Source organism: Pteropus vampyrus, unplaced genomic scaffold, assembly GCF_000151845.1.
Source record: "Pteropus vampyrus isolate Shadow unplaced genomic scaffold, Pvam_2.0 Scaffold177, whole genome shotgun sequence".
In the NCBI taxonomy this organism is placed as follows: domain Eukaryota; kingdom Metazoa; phylum Chordata; class Mammalia; order Chiroptera; family Pteropodidae; genus Pteropus; species Pteropus vampyrus.
Window position 1 is genome coordinate 1,868,070 of NW_011888958.1, and position 21,434 is coordinate 1,889,503.

At 39.5% G+C, this 21,434-nt stretch overlaps 2 protein-coding genes across 16 annotated transcripts in view; one reads left to right on the top strand and one right to left on the bottom strand.

Annotated features, from left to right (window-relative positions):
* LOC105299241 (ectonucleoside triphosphate diphosphohydrolase 5) overlaps positions 1 to 5,776 on the top strand; it is a 61,782-nt gene extending 56,006 nt beyond the window's left edge. For 14 of the 15 annotated variants that reach the window (XM_023537001.1, XM_023537012.1, XM_023537002.1 and 11 more), the window contains 6 exons: positions 174 to 520; positions 990 to 1,117; positions 2,957 to 3,121; positions 3,359 to 3,458; positions 4,851 to 4,993; positions 5,590 to 5,776. In XM_023537001.1, the coding sequence (XP_023392769.1) occupies positions 174 to 520; positions 990 to 1,117; positions 2,957 to 3,121; positions 3,359 to 3,458; positions 4,851 to 4,993; positions 5,590 to 5,728 (1,022 nt within the window). In that variant the 3' untranslated portion in view covers positions 5,729 to 5,776. The remainder of the gene's footprint in view (positions 1 to 173; positions 521 to 989; positions 1,118 to 2,956; positions 3,122 to 3,358; positions 3,459 to 4,850; positions 4,994 to 5,589) is intronic. The other variant, XM_023537014.1, reaches the window with a different exon arrangement.
* Positions 5,777 to 6,510: 734 nt separating this feature from the next.
* Positions 6,511 to 21,434, bottom strand: part of ZNF410 (zinc finger protein 410) — a 32,951-nt gene continuing 18,027 nt past the window's right edge. Inside the window, exons 7-13 of the mRNA XM_023537040.1 lie at positions 18,778 to 18,973; positions 18,088 to 18,269; positions 13,922 to 14,011; positions 11,320 to 11,445; positions 10,441 to 10,581; positions 8,907 to 9,034; positions 6,511 to 7,795 (exon numbers count right to left, since the gene is read on the bottom strand). Coding sequence (XP_023392808.1) covers positions 7,757 to 7,795; positions 8,907 to 9,034; positions 10,441 to 10,581; positions 11,320 to 11,445; positions 13,922 to 14,011; positions 18,088 to 18,269; positions 18,778 to 18,973 — 902 coding nt within the window. The 3' untranslated portion in view covers positions 6,511 to 7,756. The remainder of the gene's footprint in view (positions 7,796 to 8,906; positions 9,035 to 10,440; positions 10,582 to 11,319; positions 11,446 to 13,921; positions 14,012 to 18,087; positions 18,270 to 18,777; positions 18,974 to 21,434) is intronic.

Here is a 21,434-nt window from a genome sequence, read left to right on the forward strand (position 1 = left end):
ATGGCCAATTTCAGGCTTCCCACATGATGTCAACTGGCTCACAAAATTCCTGAAAAGTTAACAATTGGCTCCAACACACTACGACTAGTGTATAAAAGAGGGAAGTATTCCAGACTTTTCAGTATGAGTCTTGGTCCCTTCTCACCCACCACCACCCTGCTTTTTCTCCACAGAAGCTGAACTCTTCAGGAAAATTCGCATCCAGATGAGAGCCCTGGACATGCTCCAGATGGCCTCCTCCCCCATCACCTCCTCCAGTCGCCGGGCTGACCCACAGCTTCGCACCGCCGCCCGAACCTCAGAGGAAAAGCTCGGGTTTCTGCAGACTAACTTTGGATTCCAGCCTCGGGTGAATCCTGCCGTCCCTGACTATGAGGCCCTTTATAAGGCCTTTCAGAGAAGAGCTGCAAAGAGAAGGAACACCCGAGAGGTGACTCGCAACAAGCCCTTCTTGCTGAGAACCGCCAGCCTGCGTAGCACTCAGCGGCCCTGTGAAGCTGCCACCGCTGGAGAGAGGAGGGTGAGAGCCCAGGCAGTTGGTGGAGGGTCAGAGCCTGAGGCCCAAAATCCAGGTATAGGCCAGGTCTCAATGGAAGGCACCTCTCATGACATTCCTATTGTAATTCTTTTTAAACACTGGTTCAGCTGTAATCAGATCTGCAGTACCACAATTCCGATAAACTTAAGATCACAAGAATACTTCCTTTCCTTCTCTCTCTCAATAAGGTCAAGCAGGTCTGGGAGGCAGGGAGTTGGGATCAATTGTTGTGTCCCTATACAAGTTCCAAAGAACTCTTCTCATTTGATTAAAATCTTTAGGACTGATATCTAAGTCTGTCCCTGTTACTAAATTTGAGATCTCATTACTCTCTGCCTTAATCTCAGCATAAAAGATTCTCAGACTAGTCCTTCACCGAAATTAATTCCTAGTTAAGATAGAAACGAATCATACATGCAGTCGCACCAATACCAACCTTCATTTCCTCTAGGATTCTCCACAGTCACCTGCCACTCCCCGGCCAAGGAGTCATTCTCTGAGTGGCCTTGCTTCCCTCTCTGCCAACACTCTCCCTGTGCACATCACAGATGCCACCAGGAAGAGGGAATCTGCAGTCAGGTGAGTAGTCAGGCTGCAGGAGACTCGTAATGCTCAGATCTTGGCCCAAATGATGTTTCAAACTACCCTACTGCTGGGCCTCCTTTCCTGTTATCAGAAAGACCTAAAGGGGTGGAAGGGAATTCTCTGACCAGGACAAAAATACATGTGGCCCTCCACACTCGTGCTGCAGAACACCTAGCCATCATTCAACAAATATTCATGGGGGGCTGACTCTGTGCCAGGTGTAATGTTAAGGTTGGAGGAACCTTATAGAACCTATAGTTTAATATCTAGTCTGAAATACAGAAAAACAAGCAATGACCATATTTTGTGACTAGTGCAATGATGGGGGAATACAGAGGACTGGGAGGCAGGGGGCACTGGGTAGCCTGGGGCAGGGGTCTCTTATAATAGATGTCTAAAGTGAAACATGAAGAAAAGAGGAATGAGCCAAAGGCGGGAAAGAAGATTTTAGACAGAACAATAAGATCCATAGATGAGAGTAAAAGGAGCCATTTAGGGACAGGAATTTAGAGAAGCATGTTGACAGGTGGCTAACCCTGCCACAGAGAAGATGAGGCATCCATTGCACATATTTGAGATTCTCTGAGATTGATCGTGAGCAACAATCAGAAGTCAGTTGGGAATCAGGAACCTCCTTATTTTTCACTCTTTAACTGAACTGACCCTGTCATGGTATTGTTCTCATAGAACCAGCAGGAGTTCTTCCACTAGGCCCCTGAGCCGAAGTGAGCAGAGATCTTAGTGCCTTCCTGTGAGGCTCCCAGAGGAGAACACGGAAACTATGTGGACCTTTAAGACCTACAACAGGGACTGTAGAAATGTATTTAGAATCCAAGGGATGGTCCCTTTTTTCTCAAATTTCATAGAGCTACTAAATCAAGGCTAAATGCCTCAGTATCCCGAGGTCCCAGTAAGATAGGTCTCATGAACCAGGGGCTGGCCCACCTTTAGGGGATGTCTACACCTGCGTCCTAGCAATAGGGCATTTGACCTACTGACAGATTAAACTTTCATGCCCTTCTTCCTAATCTGTCCATTTGAATGTAAATTTCTAAATGCAAGAGTCTTGATTGTTTTTTTTTTGGTGGGGGGGGTGGAATGGGGGAGATAGAACTCTCTAGAGTAACTTATAGAATATTTACACAAACTAGGTGCTAAAAGTTGACCCCAAATTGTCTGTACATTGAAGAAGGTCCATTTCTAGGTCTCTTTGGAAATGTAGATTTTTTTCCCAAAGGACCATGAACCCAGGCACCTTCCAGCCCACTGTTTATAGCACAGTTTATACACCAAGGACAGATGGTTATGATACCCTCGTTCTAATCCTGGCTTTTCCATTGGCACGCTGGGTAGCTTTAAGCAAGTGCCTTACCCTCTCTGAGGCTCCATCTCCTTGCCTATATAAAGGGGGCTTAGAGTTCTTAGTTCATAGGGCAGTTGTGAAGATTACATAAGATAGTAGATATAAAGGACTTGTGGGCTTTTTGCACTTGATTCAGAGTAGGTAGCTCAGCAAATGGTAACTATTAGTATTTTGTTTCCAGATAGGCAAGAAGCCTGAATGTTTGGCTATTTAAGAATGTTTTAACTCACCTATTTTTCAGTTCGATTAATGAACCTCTGCTGGGATAGAATATCACGTATTCAGAGTGCTGGGAAGGCATCATGTGCCCATGCATGTAATGCCAGAATCTCAATCTGTCTGAACTGCTAGGGAGGTAAATTATCCACCCCATTCATAGAAACCACCAACTTTCCAGAGAGTTTACTAACATCGCTTTTAAATATACCCAAGTTGGTCATCTATAGTCTCTTTCTGTCTCTTCCTTTTAGAAGTTCTCTTGAAAAAAAGGACAAAGCAGATGAGAGTACTCAGTGGTTGGAGATGCACAAAAAGAAGTGTCAAGCAATGTCTAAATCCGTGACCTTGCGTGCAAAAGCCATGGATCCCCATAAAAGCCTAGAGGAGGTGTTCAAAGCAAAGCTGAAAGAAAACCGGTCAGTGTCCTCCCTGTGTCAAAGGGGTGACTGTCTTGGGATCCAATAGATCACTGGGCTTGAAAACAGCAAAATGGACTTACTAGGTAGGGTAGGCTCCTATAACTGCACAGGGCCATGGGTTTTGCCAGACACAGTTGGGATTATGATGTCCATAGGAGTTACTCTGCTTAACTAAAACGAAGGGTTTTCTGGATTCATTTTTAAAATTCATTTTTAAAATCTTGTTAATTCCAGGAACAATGACCGTAAAAGAGCAAAAGAGTATAAGAAAGAATTGGAGGAAATGAAGAAGAGACTACAAACAAGGCCCTATCTCTTTGAACAAGTTACCAAGGTAACACTAAACCATCATTTTCTTAGATGAAAAGGCTCTTAGAAATCATGAAACAGTATAATATCTGGGTATTAAACATTTCCTTGAGGCTCAGAAAGATTCTAAATTGGGCCTATTTATTAGTACCATCTTTCTCCAAAACATGTCCAAAGACTCGATTCCAAAGGCATCTATAAAGAGATATTTCACTTCCTCAAGTTTTCACTATAGTCCAGCTTTTAGTTGAATCAGGGTGGGGTTAGATACGACACAGTGACAGTTTGGCTGTGTTAGTAAGAACATCTTTAACTCAATAACGTGACTGAAAATCCAGTCTTTTCTGCTGTCTGGAGCCACTGTTCATAGTGCCGAGAAGACATCATGCAGTGCTGGTCCCTTGGGCAGCCGCAGCCTCTAGAGCTGTGGCACATTTCTAGATCTCCACAGGGCGGGATGCTCACAAGCACCCCACAAAACTCCTTCCTGAAGTGCCTTTCAGGCTGGAAGAATCATTTTAAGATGTTCTCTAGACTTGTAGGGAGTTCGACTCAGTTGAGACCTCCCTAAGAAAGCTCTGGAGCTACTTGAGCAGCCTTAGAAAAGCCACCAGCCCAGGGAGCTTTGGGCTACATCAGATTCCCTGGGTCCCTCTCCTCTTCAGAGTTCCAAGACAAAAGTTGGGGTTCCCTAGTGACTTGGTTGCAATTGCTGGGCATTATCTCCATCTTCTAGGCTAGTGCATTTTCTAGGCACTTCCTGGGTTCATGCCTTCCCGTCCATACACCTATCACACACTGGACTGTCTCAGATTTACTTATCAACTTGCATGGTCCAAAATCTCTCATGTTGACCTTTCCTCTTCATGTTAATTTTTTTCAAGCAAGCTCACACTCAGATCTCAACAGATCATTCAGTATTCTATATGATTTTGCTCTCAAACTCTTAAAAAAATAACCTTTTTCTGGTCCACATGCAGGCTGTCTATCCTGTTAAAAGTCCTACTAGTGCAGCTTATTTTGTTATATTTTAGTGTTCCTGATGATGGTTTGGTTGCTTTTAAATCTTCAGTTTTTATTCCATCATTTTCATCATGCACTTCCAAAAATCTAAGTCCTTGCTTCTCAAAGGTGTGGCTCTCTAATCAACAGCTGGCATCTCCTGGGACTGTTAGAAACACAAAATGGCAGGCCTCATCTGAGACCTACCAAATAAGAATCTGCATTTTAACAAAATCTCCAGGTAGTTCCTATGTACTTTAAGGCTTGAAAACAAAGCCCTAAGTAGTTTTCATGCAAATCTCTGCCCACTAGTGGAGGTGGTATGGTGGGCAGTAAGGATATAGATTAAACAAGTAATTTAGAATTACCAAGTAAGTCACAAGACAGCTACAGGACATTAATTTCCATTCCACAGGACCTTGCCAGGAAAGGAGCAGAACAGCGGTATCATGACACACTGAAGCAAGCCGGGCTGGATGAAGACTTTGTGAGGAACAAGGGTCAGGGCACCAGGGCTACACAGTGGAAGGGACAGTCAGAAGGCCATGATTATCCCAGGTAATCTGAGATGCTGTCATCCTGCAGCTCCCTAAGGTGCTGTCCCTAATAATGCCACTGGGAGGAACCTTTAGAACAGCCAAATTTTGGGATCACAATCCTGTACTTATAGAATACTAACCCAGAGATGTCTAAGTATCACATTTAAATTTGGAGAGAAGTACAGTTGTGAATAAAATATAACCATTGAATATTAGGTTCAGATTCCTAAAATTTGAAATATCATTTTTCCATTCCAGTTCCAATGCCATCAAAGTATTTCCACTCCACTTTTGAAGAAAAATCAAGTATATTTTCACTTCCCATAAAATGATAAAACAGCTTTTATAGCACTCTTTAAAAGTACCTCATTATCACCACCTCCTCCATTGAGAGCATGTCAGAGGGAGAAAAGCATAGTATCTCCATTATTCTCAATTTTGTTCTGCTGCTTAGGTCCTAATGGCCCCTTCCCCTAGTTCTTATCCCCATTTTCTGCCTAGAAATTTCCCTTTGCACCCCATATAAAATAATGAAAATGTTGAGACCATCCTTAAGCTTTACATAATGGCTTTAATTAAAAATTTTATTTCATAATGCTTTAAATTATTCTGCAGCACTCATGAAACTACAAAACTCGGCACCAGAAATCCACAGCAGGATTTAGAAGACTCTCTAGAACAGCCTACAAGCCCCAAGAAAGAACTGGAGGAGCTGTCTTATGAATTGCTAGATAATCTCAAATCACTTTCTTAATCAGTACACTTAAAATTACTGCTTTTCAATAATATTAAGCAGCTAACCTGGGGTTGAATCAAGGCAGGCAAAAACTTGCATTTTGAGTCACAGCTACTCTTAGAGAATGGGGAAAAGTAGCAGATAACAGGGAATGGCTCAAGTAAATCAAAGTGGAGAAGCTGAGGGTGGAGGGATCAGAGTCGAGTTAAGGATTCTTGCTTTGTGCCTCACAATTAAATTCCAGGTACAGAAAAAGGGCACAAGCCCAGATGCCTACAAGGGGCTAGTCAGGAAACAAATTGATCAAATGGGCTGAGTGTAAGATAGGAGATAGTAGAGACTGGAGTCTCTGCCGGAATATAGGCCCAGAATTGCCAGATCAATCGTGTTTTCAACAGAAGCCAACTAGTTAAAAAATTGAAAATATTATATGGGCAAAACAAAAACCAGGGGGATGACAAGGCTGCAGCTTCTAGTACAGGGTTTCTCAGCCTCAGCACTATTGACATTTTGGACCAGATGAATCTTTGTTGGGAGTAGGGAGAGGGAGCTGTCCTGTACACTGTAGGGTGTTTAGCAGCATCCCTGGCATCTACTCACTTAGATGCCAGTAACCCCCTTCTCTCCAGTTGTGGCAACCAAAAACATCTCTAGATATTCTCAAATGTCCCACGTAAAATGCCCCTGGTTGAGAACCCCGCTCTAGTATAAAAGGCTACAGGAAGTAAAAGCTGGCATTAATACGGTTGACACAAACTCAGTCTACATAGCACAGAATGATTATACACGTCATTAACAAATTAAGAACTATAATTACTTTATTAAAACATCAGTTTTTTCCTGTTATCTGTTTAGAATATGCCACTGTTGAGTGTGTGTCAGCATGAGGTTCATTTTAAATAAATTGAAATTTCTCTAACAGCCATGATTTTCTACTAGTAAGTGACCTCTGGAATACTTTTCTTCTCACCTATTAGATATTCTCTCTCAATAGCTGTAGACAGGATGATAGCAAGAGTGCCTACTCTAATGGAAGCACCTTTCTCATTTGTTTTTTCTTTCTGGGAAAAGTATCTGTTGTTATTGCCAATTTTCCAGACTCAGACACAGTCCCTCCTGGCGATGACAGGGTGATACTGTGATAACTATCATCTGGGTTTACTAGTTAGAGATGAAGATGTTCATGTCATGTTCCCCGAGACTCCTGAGTTTTACCTGCACGGAATCCTAAGGGTAAATCAGTTCCTTATCTTAAAGGGAAAGACTAAACTTTCTTAATCTCCTAAGAAAACAAATTTGTCCAAAACAAGGAGCCAAAGAACTGACTGGGCTGTTCATTTATTTAAAGGGAAAACAATTGAAGCTCTTAATCATGTGATTTTTAACTTAAAAAAATTTTTTTAACATGCTACTGTATGTTCCATAAACAAATAAAGTGACCAAGTAGAGGTGTATGGGACAACATAGTACCTCAGCCTGGGCCAAGTAGGGATTCAAGTAATTTATTTATTTGCAGCCCAGTGGCAGAGTCTCTTACTCAGGTTGCTAAAGGGAGAATGTCACAATAGAACTGACATCACTCCCTTCTCCAAAGCAACAAGGCATCTTGAAAGCTCAACTTCTTCGTGAAGTTTTATGGTTGGTGGCAGGACTTTGTTCATCCATGTGAAAAGATAGCTGAGTCTGTGATGAAAGCTCTCCAAAGGAAAATCTCCTCTCAACAGTCATACTGAGAAACTTCAGCCAACACATAATCAAATTCACTTTTGGGAGAAGTCCATCCCAAAATTTTGCAGTGGGAAGCAAGGGAGGTACAGTTACCCAACTCACACATTCACTGCTTCTTCCTTGTCTGGATCAGATGGTAGTCTGAAGAGAAGTTCTCCTGCATTCATCTTCTATGCCAGGGAAGATGAACAGAGGAAAAGCGGGGTCTTGTTCACAGATTCGTTTTGGTTCTGGCAGATCATCAGCCATAAGCAACCTGTTCCCACTATATGCACTCTGGGATCAGAGAGCTGCTCTTCCAGGAGTCAGCACCCATGCTCATGTCCGTCTTTCAGTTAAATCTCCTTGGTTTAATAACTGTGAAAGAGTAAAATGAAATCTGGAATAAGCTACTACTAAACAAAAGGGAAAAGAATTCATACTAAGTAAAGGTCTGAGTGGATTTCACTATATTATTCCTGTCATTTTCTTTTCATAATAAAATGGAACCCAATTTCATCAATTATTGTACAAAACCACCTTTTAATAGAAACCTTGAGGGTAGAAAGCTTTTAGTTGCCACCCTGTGGGAGTCTCTCAGGCTTGTCCCCCTTCATCACAGGGAAGGTATTCTTTTAAGCCCCAGGAATCCCTGAACTTCTGAGTGGTTCTAGCTCTCAGACAGAAATCGTTGGGAATAGCCTTCCATTCCTTTAACTTCTACTTGAACCTGCAGCCTGTACTTGGGCTAACACTAACTGACATAAAATTTTTGGTTCCACTATTTCTGATTTCCCTGTAAGTATAGATTCCTCCTTCACCGGCTAGTGAGTACGTGACTACACAAACAATAGTTTGGCTTACGGACTCAGGGTATTTTGTTGCCATAGTGACAGAAGGCCAATAAATATCCTAAGATTCTAGAATCCTGATGGTTTTCATTGTATTCTGAGTCAGAGTCAAGACTATAGAGTTGTGAGTACTTAGAAACAACCTAAAACTCCTCTGATTTAGATGATGGTTCTCATTCAATGAGCTAGTGAATACTTTTCTATATGTTCAGTTGGTTCAGTCTGGTATCTCCCAGACACAGAACCCCAGCAATATGAACAATAAATTTTTAATGATTTTGTCACTACCTTTTTTGTTTGAGGACCACTTTGTCCCAGGATGTTATTTTCTTTATAAAATAAAAGCTGCAAACTCATAGTGACGCAGAGAACAGTAGGAGCAGATATTCATTAAGGTATGTATACAAAAAATTAAAGCTGAGAGTCTCAACTGTAATTGACCAATCTCCCAATTCAGGAGACCCTAACACCCAGGCTCTTTTCAAAGCTGGACTCACATTTAGCTTGCAGGAAGATATTCTAGTCAGAGTTTCCAGGAAGTTAAAATTGGAGAATTTTTCAGATCCTCTAAATTAGATTCCCAATCCTTCCCACGTCAGTCTCCACAGGAACAAAGTAAGGGCAAGAGACAGTTTTACCTCCTGTGGATTTACAGCAGTTAAGACAGAAACCTCAAATGACTGCCTCCCTGACTGCATGGTCACCAAGTGATGTGTCACATCAGGCACTGAAGACAGGGGACGTGGGGATCCTTCAGCAAGCACCTCTGTGAAACAGCAGAAAAATGTTTCAATGAAAAGGGAATCCACAGATAATACCTACCTGCATTATCAAGTCTCTTATTAAGAACTCTAAAAACTGTTCCCCGAAAAACTAAATCCCACATTCCTATTTCTTCCAAATTAATTCCTATCTGATAATCATTACCAGAATTTGGAAAGTATTACAAAAGGGGGATGGGAATAAAAGGCAAAAAATCTTGATATAGGAATTAACCATTTTTCAATACACCAATTGAGAGTAATATGGCTTTAGCACTGTTAACTAGATTAAAACCGTATGAAACAAGGCAAAAGCTGCTTAGGCAGGCAAATCAAGAAACCAGAGCCAACCCTTAAAGCAGTCACCAGTGATACACATAGCACAATATGTGCAGGTCAAGAACTTAAACCTAGCTTCAAAGTTCCTACCTGGTGTCCCTTCCTTAAGGCTAGCAAAGTAGCTCCATGCAATGTCTGTGCTCCATGCTTCAGTTAACCACTAGTAACTTTCATGAAACAAAGGAAGCTTACTGTGGAGCACACTCTGGGCCTTGTTAGTTCCATACATGTTACATAAATATTGTCACTCATGCCCCAAACTGACTAAGATATAACTAAAACACAGATCTTAGACTTATTAAATGTTCATCAGTGGGATCACCATGAAGATCTCCTGAAAAGAGTTTATACAAAAACTACTTAGCCTTCAAATCAAAGTTTTTTCTAGGGGCTTTCTAGCTTATACTGCTCTTCCAGACTATACAATTTAATGTTTGCTTATATACCATCTTCTATTCACTCAATGCTGTTTCCCATATGTAAGTTTTGACTTCTCAACTAGATTCTGAGGTCCCTGTCTTCTACTTTTATCTTTCCCATGGTGCCAGGCACAGAGTAGGCACTGAATAAATGCATGCTGACCTCACCTGTTAAGTTTTTCAGAGAAGAGGGCCTGGCCTGTGTAACTTGGGTGAAATTTCTATACCAGAGAGGAGCAACTGTTTCCTAGAGAGCCCTTTCTTTTCTCCAGAAGATATGGCTTTTGAAGGTATGGAGAAATTGCTTTATATCTCCTCTGTAAAACCTGGTTATGTTCTGTTTAAATGTTTTAAAAGTTAAGTTCTTCCATAACTGCAATAGGAAAGATAGAAATAGTTGGGCTAGAATGCTAGGATTATGGATTATTTTCCTCTTAAAAATTTTTCTCTTCTTTTGTTATAGCATCGTTATAATAAATTTTTTTCCTAATTTACATATCAACCCCAGAGACAGAGCACAAATGCTACTCAATTATACCACAGCTACTCACAAGAAATAAAATTAATTAAAACCTCCATTTGGAGACAACCCCATTCTTTAGTCTGTAGTTACAGCCCATCTTCCCCAAATAAAGGCAAGATGAAATTCTTACCATCATCAACTCCTAGGATAGAATTGGTATTTGGTAGGTTCAAGGACTCTCCACCAAGGTTGGGCTGGGAATTCATAGACACCAGGTTTTTACTGGGTACTGAAGCCTCTTCAAGCAAACTACTGCCCATTAGTGGCTCAGCTGCAGAGAACATGATGTGAGAGACATACAGCAGTCAGGGCTGCGCTTGTCCATTTTCTTTCATAAAAAGCTAGCCTTTTCTTTCAGAACTAGAAGTTAACCTGTATATTGGATACCACCTCCTATTTCACCTACTTTCAGAAAGCAAGAATAAGCATAGAAGGGAAGGGCTGAGCGTCATGGCTAAACATCTTGCTTGTGATCAGCATCTGATAATTAGCATGTGAAATGGGATGGATGGCTCCTCAGAAAGGAGAATTTGTAATGAAATAATTAAGGAAATACAGAGAAAAGAAATAATAATAAAAAGAGTTATCAAAGTTAAGAGTAAAGAGGGAATTACGACTGATAAGTTAAAAATGCTTAAACTCTTGTCACAAAAATCTTTCTAACAGTGATACTCAAATGCTGGTTCATGGATTGACACTAATTACCAGCAAACTCATTAGGGGAGCTTTTAAAACTAGATTCTGGGATCTTACTCCCAAATAATCTCATTTATGAAGCTATTTTGTTTTGTTTGGGAGGGGAGGAATGGACAAGCAAAAGAATTTATGTTTTAAAAAGCTTGCAGATGATTTTACTGTACAGCTACATCTGGAAACCACTAAGCCCATCAAAAGAGACCAGATACCTACCCAAAACAGAATCAGAAAATTTCCAGATAACCAGGCAGGCCAGTTATTTGGCTTTTTGAACCCAGAAGATACAGTCCTCCACTATACCCCCTCTCCTCACCAGTTTGCTCCTGCTCTTGACTCCTAGCTGCTCCCATCTGCAAGTGATGCTTTCTCATGTGCACATTCCTGCTCCCACTTTGAGAGAAGGTCTTCCCACAGACTTGACACTGATGAGGTTTCTCTCCTGAAACAGAAACCAGATTAAAGACGGGAGAGTCAAAAAGGCAAGTACATTTCTTATAGCAAGAGACTGGACTCAAGGCCTAGATGGAGAAGCCCAGAGAATGTTAAACTAAACATAAGAGGCTGTTCCTTCTCCTATTCCCCACCCCCATCCCAGCCTCTCAATCTTTAGTACACGGAGGAAAGCAGGAAAGATACACCAGGAAGGCTTTGCATGCTCACTGTTCCCGGTCCCTAGTCCTTTCCAGACCCACTGTACTGCTGCTTTCACAAAACAACATCTTTGGTCTAAGATCAAGGCAACCACACAGAACATTTACTTCCTTTTTTAGATACATCCTTCCATGGACCCCTAGGATATGTACCGTCCTCAAGGATTCCAACCCTGGGTTCATAATATCCCCTTATCCTATTTCCAGTCTTCGACATGCACATTGGTGAGTTCCAAACAATGATCTGTATGAGCCTCTATGTCCTCCCTCTATGTCCTCCCTCCCCTCAAGTCCAAAATGCTCAGTCTCCGTCCCACCTACCCAGACAACCACAATTAGAGCAGGAGTCAAAAACTCTACAGGAGACTAGTAGTAACTAACCAAAGTAAATGAAATAGCCAGAAATTTCCCAGAAAAGGCAAATCTACAGAAGCAGAAAAATGACCAGTGGTTGCCTGGGTCTAGGGGTGGGAGCAGAAACTGACGGCATGGATTGACACTCGTTACCATCAAACTAGTTACCATCAAAAAGGGGTACAAAGGGTCTTTCTGGTGTGATAGAAGTGTTCTAAAATTGGATTGTGGTGACGATGGTACAATTCTCTAGATTTCCTAAAAATCACTGATTTGTATACTTACAATGGGTGACTTTTAAGATATATGAATTATACATCAAAAAGGCTACTAAAAAACAACTGCGATGGACTGAAATACAGTGATTATATAGAAACTCATGAATTCAAATGAATACTAACAAGAGTGAGAAAAAAAGCAATGAAAATGCCATTTATCTGACACTATGGGAAGTAACCAGAGCACCAATTTCTTACTCTGAAAGAGCAATTAAAAGAATTACACATTAATTCTGTCTTTCCTGTACAAATTACCAAATAGCCCTAGGTTTTTAAAGACACCCATTGTATAGAAGAATTACAGCTAATAAATGTGAACAGATTAACAGAATTAGAAAAAACAGTATTTTATAATGCTAATGAAATAATGGATTCAGGCATTTCATTAAGAGATGAAACCATAAGGCAAAAGGATACTAGGGAACTTTACAATGTGAGGATCAGGCTGTTACCACCTGAACCCACTGATTAATTCTGACAACCAAGCACTGTGTGCCTCCTGATGCAAAACAAAATGAAGCACATAGAACCATCTATAACATATACTTCCCAAAATCTTGGAAGCTTTACAGTGTTTAGGGCTTAATTCCATTTATAGGAAATATAGAGGAACAAGCTAAATGATGTAAAAGGAAGCAGACCAACAAATCCAGAATGTGGGACATTTTACAGGACCCGACTGACTCTGTTATGCCACAAGTCTATGGCATGAAAAAAAAAAGTGAGTGTAGATAAGTCTAGATTCAGAAAGACTTACTAGCCAAGTGCAGAAATAGACCTTGATGGATCCTAATTTAAATTAACCCATTTTAAAAGACATTTTTGAGAATATTGGAAGAAACTAAACATGGCCTGGGTATAAAACCAAAGAATTACTGTTAATTTTGATATGATAACAGCATTGTTGTTATCAATGAAAATGTCTTTATATTCTCTACTTTTATGTATGTTTGACATGATTTTATAAGAAATAAAGTAAAATAAAAAAAAAACACCCTATAAGCCAAGCAAAACATATCTAATCTATAGGCTATCAGTTTGCCACCTCTGCTTAGAACTTATCATATAAAAAATTGCTCCGCCCCTAAGATTTCAACTGTGAAATGCACATCCCTGATTGACTACACCTCTCTAACTCCCTTGCACCCACTGAACTGCTTTGTTGTCATAAATAATTTCTAGTTCCTTGTCTTCCACTCCTCTTCATATGGCTTCCCTTTGTTTCCCAACAACTAGTCATTTTAACTTGACTCCACTCTAGAATCTCTCTCCACTTTGACTTCACTTCTGTCTTGGCAATTCTCTGCTCTGAATAACCTCCATCGCCCATATCTGATATAACTTATAAAGCACCCAGCACAGAGCCAAATAAATTTGCTGATTGCCTCAAAAAGGGGTCTGGATTAGAAAGTAGTTCAATGGCTCAGGTGAAAATAGATTTTTTTTCCCTTGATACATGACCCCTGGAATGCAATATTCAAGGGCCTTGATTTCTGATTCTATCATGATGAGGGGAAAGCTTTATGGTGAACAGTTTGTTTCTTTTTAGATTTCTTCATACCACTCCCTCACTCATTTACCCCTTTGGCTCACCACCTTCCCTGAAATCTATAAATAGAACAGGTTCTAGTACCTGAGTGAACCACCAAATGTTTTCGGAGGCTAGAATACTCAGCAAAGGAACGGCCACATCCTTGTGCTTCACAAAGGAAAGGCTTCTCTCCTAGAAACAGAAAATGAGATAAAGACTAAGTCTTCTGATGAACTGATTATCATTCTCTTTTCTCATCAACCTTATTCTGTTTCCAGTGACTTACTCTGATTTCTTGATTTCATGCTACATGATTTCAACTGGGCTACCTAACAGATGTTATCTCTCAATCCTCTCCTAGCATATAGCCCATTAGACAGCCCTGCTCTTTTCTCTAAGAATGGCTACCTCTGAGCATACTCCCTTCTCTGCCCTGATCAAGAGCTGACCCCCAACTGCACTGACCTACCTTCTTTGGTGACCCCATCCCCTCTGAGGATATCAAGATTAACAGTGTATATACCACCAGGATTTTTACCTTATATCAATTCTCTTTAAGAATCAGTTTCTAGATCCATTTAAAAATACAGATTTTTTAAAGCTGATAAAGCAGGTATTACATAGTCCCATTTTATAAAGCAAACAAATAAAAACGTGTTTAGTCAGAAGTACACAGAAAAATCTAACAATATGTTAAACGTATATATTCTAATAGTTGTACTATGGAGCTTTTCAGTAATTATTTCTACAATATTAGTTATTTTAAAAATCAAAGATGCATGGTAAAATCTGAATAAAGGCCTGTTGATGAACTGACAGTGCTGTTAACTTCCTGGTTTTGATATTGTACTATGGCTACATAAGATGTCACTTTCTGGGAAAGCTGGGTAAAGCACACACAGAACTCCTCGTACTACTTTTGCAACTTCCCTTAAGTCTATAATTAATTCAAAATAAAATGTGGAAAAAAATCAGATACAGTCTCTATCCTAAAAGGGTCTCACACTGGATTAGTGAGATAAATTTATAACTTTAACATAAATTCTTGTACAAAAAAAGGGTTGTAAGCATTTAAACAGGGAGGAATTCTGATTATGATAATTTTTTTTTTTTAAAGAAGCTGCATTTAAGTTGATCTTAAAAGATGACAAAGATGAAAGGGAATTTCAGGCACAAGGAATAGTATAAGCAGAGGCTTGAAACTGAGAGTGCCCAGGGTAAGTTCAGAAAATGGCAAATGTGAAGTAATAAACACAGTTCTTGCTCCTAGTTTCTGACACAGAACTCCTAAATACTTGTAAATAGGGGTGTTAACCTTTTCTTCTTATATTTAGTCTTTGACCCAAGTTCTTGATGCAGAGATCCTAAAACCCTTATAATTTCTTAAGTAATAAGAACATAGGGGCATCTTTTTTTTGTCTAATAATCGGTCTTTGATGATAGTTCCTGGCACAAAGCTCCTAAATTTCTTGGAATTTCCTCAGCGATAGCAGTCTTTTGTTCAAAGGAGGTGACTCTTCTGTGGGCTCCTAGATAGAGGCTGGTCACCAGAAAGACCAAGCAATGACTGGAAGCTTAGGATTTTCAGTCCCACCCCTCACTCTTCAGAGAGGGAAGAGGAACTAGAAATAGGGTTGATGATCAACTGTGCTTACATGATGAAGCCTCCATAAAATCCCAAAAGCACATGATTCAGAGAGTTTCTGGGTTGGTGAACACATCTACATGCTGGGAGGGTGAAGCACCTAACTCTATGGGGTCCTGTGCTTGAGACTCTTCCAGACCTTGCCCTATTTTTCTTTTTGTCTGGCTGTCCATCTGTATCCTTTATCATATCCTTTGTTATATAATATACTGATAAACGTGTTTCCCTGAATGTTGTGAGCTGTTCTCACGAATAATCAAATCCAAAGGGGAGGATCATGAAAACTTCTGATTTGTAGCCAAGCTGGACAGAAGTTGTGTATAACCTGAGGACCTACTACTTGTGATTGAGCCCTTACCCTGTGGGATCTGACACTATCTCCACGTAGACAGTGTCTGAATTAAGTTAAATTGTAGGACTCCAGCTGGTGTTGCAGAGAATTGCTTGGTGTGGGAAAAAAAAACCCACATATTTTGTGTCAGAGTGTTGTGAGTGTCGTAGTAGTGCAAGAGTAAAGGAGAAACACAAGAGTGAGTTTTTTTCTACTCAGCAAGTAAGGCTGGTGACAACACAGAAGCTGAGCCTTAAAGGAGGAAGCAGCATTGCTCTAATTATACTGTTCTTTCTGACTGTACCGCACAGTTTAATGTTGATGACATTCCAGTGGTCTGTAACGTTTTTGAAAGCATATTTGTATACTTATGCCTACCCCAGAATGCTAGGCACTCAAAGAGTTGCTGAATGAACAATATACTCAAACATGTAATAAAATAAATGTGAGAAAAACTGAGAATTCTATTAATAAGGTAAATGTTTAACAAAATGAACTACGGAACTTAGAAAAAGATTTAGAAAGCAATTCATTAGAATCTAGTAGTATGAATCTCTGCACCAAACTGGCCTATGTAATATGATCTCCCTATTTGGAAACTGAAGGTGGTGATTTTGCTTAAAGGACACCAGGAGAAGACAATGCTGCATGATGGCTAAGAGCATGAGTCACTTAATCCTGAGGTCAAATCCTTGAACCACCACTTACTAGTTTGGGGAAGATATTTAATCTCTCCAAGAATCAGTTTTTTATCTATAAAATGAATATAATACAAACTCAAGAGATTATTTTGAGGATTAAATGAGATAATAAAGTTAAATATTCAGCATACTGCCTGGCGCAAAGTCAGGCCTCACAGTAAGCCATGAAAATTGGCAGTTCTGCCATTTCCTAGCTGCATAATGCTAGGCAAATTACTTAACTCTCTATTTCTTCATCAATAAATATAGTATCAGGCATAAAGTTATCTTGAAAATTAATAAGAGAATATATAGGTGCTTTGTATATATTAAATTGCCTCAATAAATGCTAACTTCTATTATTATATTAATTACTGAGACTCAGATCTGTGAGGCATCCAGGGAGAAATAATTAAGGCCCAAGACTGTAATGAGAGGGCACAACGAGTGAAATAGGAGAAGCCTGAAATTCTGAAATTGGTGAACAATTAGAAGATTAATGAAGAAAAGCTAGTAAGAGAATAAAAAAAAAAAATCAAGTCATGCTCTGATGTAAAAGAAAGCATATTAAGAATATGTTAGTGTTATCGAACGTTACAAAGATGACAAGCGGCACAAGGTCACTGAATTTAACAATAAGACATGGTGAACTCTACTTCTTTCCTTATGTATCTTGCTAGATGGTTTCCTTGTTCTCTTCTTCAAATTGCTTTCCTGGAGCAAATATAGTATACTCTCTCAAGAAAGAGCTAAGAACAGAGCTATTCTGCCCTAAAACATAGCCAGTGGTAATGTCACTCACTCTACAGAAAATCATGCCTGCAATAAATGAGGCTGGAGCTTGAATGTTACTTTTTTAATGCCCTTTAATTGTGTCATTTTAGCAATGCAAGAATGAACAAAGAGACAATGAAAGTGGCAAGAAGGTAGGGGAGAATAGAGCATCCTAAGACAGTGGTCTGAGTTCGGTGACTAAGCTTTGGCAAGAGGTTTAGTACATGCTGGGCCAAGTGGCTTAGAAAGTCACCCTTAGACTTTAGACTAAGAGTCATGGTATCTCTCTATTTTGCTCCTTTGATATTAACATACTGCTTGACCCAGAACAAGTCACTTCTCCATTCTGTTTCTCATGTTGTGAGGCTCTAACAAGAAAGCAAACTCCTCAAAGTAGGGATTATATGTTAGCTTTTGCATTTCCCCCTACCTTACTCCATTTAGTTCCTAGAACAGGCTCTGTATGTGACTCAATAAATGTCACTGCCCCAAATTACAGCTGTATAATTTAAAATATATTTGGAAACACTTATTTTGTCCCTATCTCATGACATCATTGTTATCAGAGAAGGACGTATATCCCTTCCCACACTTCAGGCTCCTAGAGGCAGACGTCAACACTGTCTGTTCCTCACACACAGGTGAAAGCTCAAGAAAATGTTACTGAATGAACTGAAGAGTGCCATCAGGCACTTAAAACAAAGAAATTCCATCTTCGGAGTTCTAGCAACAGCCCTAGATCTTCATTTCTATTTTCACCTCAGAGCCTTTCCTAGGGATAGGCAAGCAAGCACTGGCACAAGCAGACTGCCCATAGGAATGCTGGGGTTGCACGCACCTGTGTGGATGCGCAGGTGATTCTTCAGATTTCCTGCTGTAGTGAACTGCTTACCACAGCTAGACTCGGGGCACATGAAGGGCTTCTCCCCATTGTGGGTCCTCATGTGCACCTTCAGCCTCTGTAGCACGTAGAAACTTTTCCCACAACCTTCTGCGGGGCAGATGAAGGAGCGGTCATTTCTGGGGCGGGGGTGGGAGCGGGGGTGAAGGGAAAAAAATCACATGAGCAACAATACCTGAAAATGCTCTCTGCTAGAGAGGACAAGTCAAGGCTCCTACTGACTCTCAAGGCAGACAGTTAATCCCAAACCTGGATATAGAAGAATCACCTGAAGTTTGTTAAAACTATAGATACTTAGGCCCTTCTAGAAATACTGATTTCACAGGTTTAGGGTGGGGCTCAAGCCTATTATTTTTTTAAAGTTCTCCAAGAAATTATGTTTATAATGAGATTAGAGACCTCTCCAAGACATTTCAATGCTAAATGTCTTATTAAGTATCTGTCAAGAATGAGGTAAATGAAACAATGCAGATTAAAGAACAAAAGACATCTTAACCACAAATGAGCTGGAGCCCCTGATTTCCTTTGTCACCTGGAAGAACAAGTTCCTTTGTGAACTCAGATGTTCCTTGGGGGTACATTATCAATGTTCTTTAGCTTCAAGTACGGAATCTCAGATTTGCTCACCGATGAGTTTTGAGGTGGTACTTGAAGTGAGCTGGCCACACAAATGTCCGGTCACAGCCTTCAACTGTACACTTGAGCTTCTTTTCCACTTGAGGAAGGGGCCCAGAATCTTTGGGTTGCCCATCACCAGAACCAAGGTGCATGTTTTCTCCTGTAACAGAGTCACATATTTGTAACCCAGGAAATGACCCTGTTCAGATACTTTGGATCAAACAATAAGGCTCCTATATTTTACTCCTAGTGGTCAATTATCAGATATCTTCACCTTCCCCAGCTCTCTTTGTATCCATTTAATAAAAGAAGTGAGAGTGCTCTATATCCCTATCCCCTTATTCCAGAGCCATAATGCTTTGTTTCACAAGACTGAGCCTCTTTGGTAAATGTAAGAAATGTCCAAAATGGTTTCATATCAAAAAGCAGAGTTAAACCTATTTTGCATTACACAGTAATATCAACATCTAGAATAGAATGCTACAGAAGATGATGTAAAGTTCTAGATAACAAAAACCTATATTTTAAGGAGGAGCAACCATTCTGGCTTAATTGTGGGTTTACAGTAGTAATTCCTTTTGTAGATGGCCATTCTTAGATTTTTATCTTCTGAAGTCAGTTTGGCTGTTTATAACATTCTAGAGAATATGAATCACCTTCTGATCTCCTGTACCACTCTGCTTTTGTTATAAAATATTTAAGAATACAAAAACTTAGCTGACTTTAAAATTTCTAACCACATTTTTGAAAGTAAGAGATAACATCTATTGAAGCTTTTGTTCAAAGGAATAAGAGGAGGGGAGGAGAGGAGCACATAGTGATGCTCCTTTTCTTTTAGACATACTTGAACAAAAGAGAAAAACATTCACTTCATTATGCTATAGGCATACAGAATTTATCTTTCCAGTATATAAACCTTAGGAATAAGATTTATATTCCCAAATTTCCCTCTCAAAAGCCAAGGGTTGTATATGTACGTTGTACCCATTACACTCCCTGGAACCTGACCAATGATCAAAGGCAGTTTCTGTCCCGTCTACTAATCTTATTCTCTTCCTGCCCTACATTCACCAAATGATAGTCATAAAACTAATTGCTCTAAGGTCAAAGTAAAATCCAAGATGCTTTCTGCTAGCTAATATTAACTTTTCTTTTTAAATATTATCCCAGGTTTTTTTTCTTTTGTCGTTTAATTGAAAAAGTAATACCTGTACATAGTTAAACATCACATACTATAATTTTCCAATTCCAAAGTTCTAGCTAATTAATTTCTATTGAAGGATCTGTAGAAATCCTTCGCTAACAGAGATTTAAACTTGTGACACTTGGGGCTTTGTGCATTCCATTTTGTAGATATAGTTAGAACACTGATATAATCATAAAAAAGAAGAAACTCCCTCAGAAGAGAGTAAGCTGCCTTGGATTTGAGTCCTTATAAAATCACTCAAAAGAAGGGTTCCCTCAATTACTTTGTTTCCAAAAAAAGATAGGTAAACTTAACTTAAAAATGACTTCAACCAATGATAATTTTGAATATTGAGAGGTCACCTGATGAACTGGTTCAAAAAAAAGAGAAAGACAAAGAAATTCAACAATTCATATCACCCAAGTTGGATAACAACTGTAAATACTACAGTTACGTGAGTAGGTCTTTGCATTTGGGATAAAATTTCCAGTGAGGGTGTCATATACAGCAAAGATTAATAAACTTTCTGTAAAGGGCCAGATAGCAAATATTTTTGGCTTTGAGGGCTATATGATCTCTGTCAGAACTACTGGAAATTTGCTATGGTAGCTACCATAGACCATTTGTTACTAATAGGCATGCTTATGTTCCAATAAAGCTTAATTTACAAAAACAGGTGGGTATTTGGCTCATGGGCCTTTGCCTAACCCCAACGTAAGCATCTATTAAAATATTTCTGTATCTCAATCAACTTAGATGGATGTGAAGATGACATGCTTTAAAAAACTGTGCGAGAGGACTCATAAAGTGGCTTCAGTAATGTAATAACAAAGTTATTTGTTTAAATACATTAAAATATTGACTAAAATCATTCTATTACATGGTAGTGGGTAAGAAGCAACATTAAATTATTTCCTATGATTTAAAATGTGTGTGTGTAACCAAAATAATAAAATTTTCAAATAGCAATTTACAATGTTTAATTTTACCTATATGCCTAAAGATTTATATAAGTTAGACCCAAAAAAAGGATTTAAGAAAATCATTTCATTGAGAACATGAAAAATTATCATATATTTAGATTCACCTTATATTCAAGCCTATCAGGTAGATTTTAAGTAGCCAAGTAACATATTTTGAGAGTAATAAAAACATGTACACAATGCTTCGCTGCCTATAAAGTATTTCCCAAAGAGAATCATGTTTCAAACATAAGAAAACTGAAGCTAAGGGAGGTTAAACTGCCCAGGCAGGGAACTAGTAAATAATGGCACCAGGTCCGGCTCTTGGGCCCCCAGAATCTAAATCCCAAGTTCCCTCTGTGCACTGCTTCTCATTGGCAAATATAGCACTACTTCCTCAATGAAATGTGGAGTTGCTGAAGGTTTCAGGATCCAGAGATTGCAAAAGCATCTCAGGAAGAATTTGAACTTCAGAAGTACCCTCGAATGGTAAAACAAGCCATTCTAAAAAGTACTAT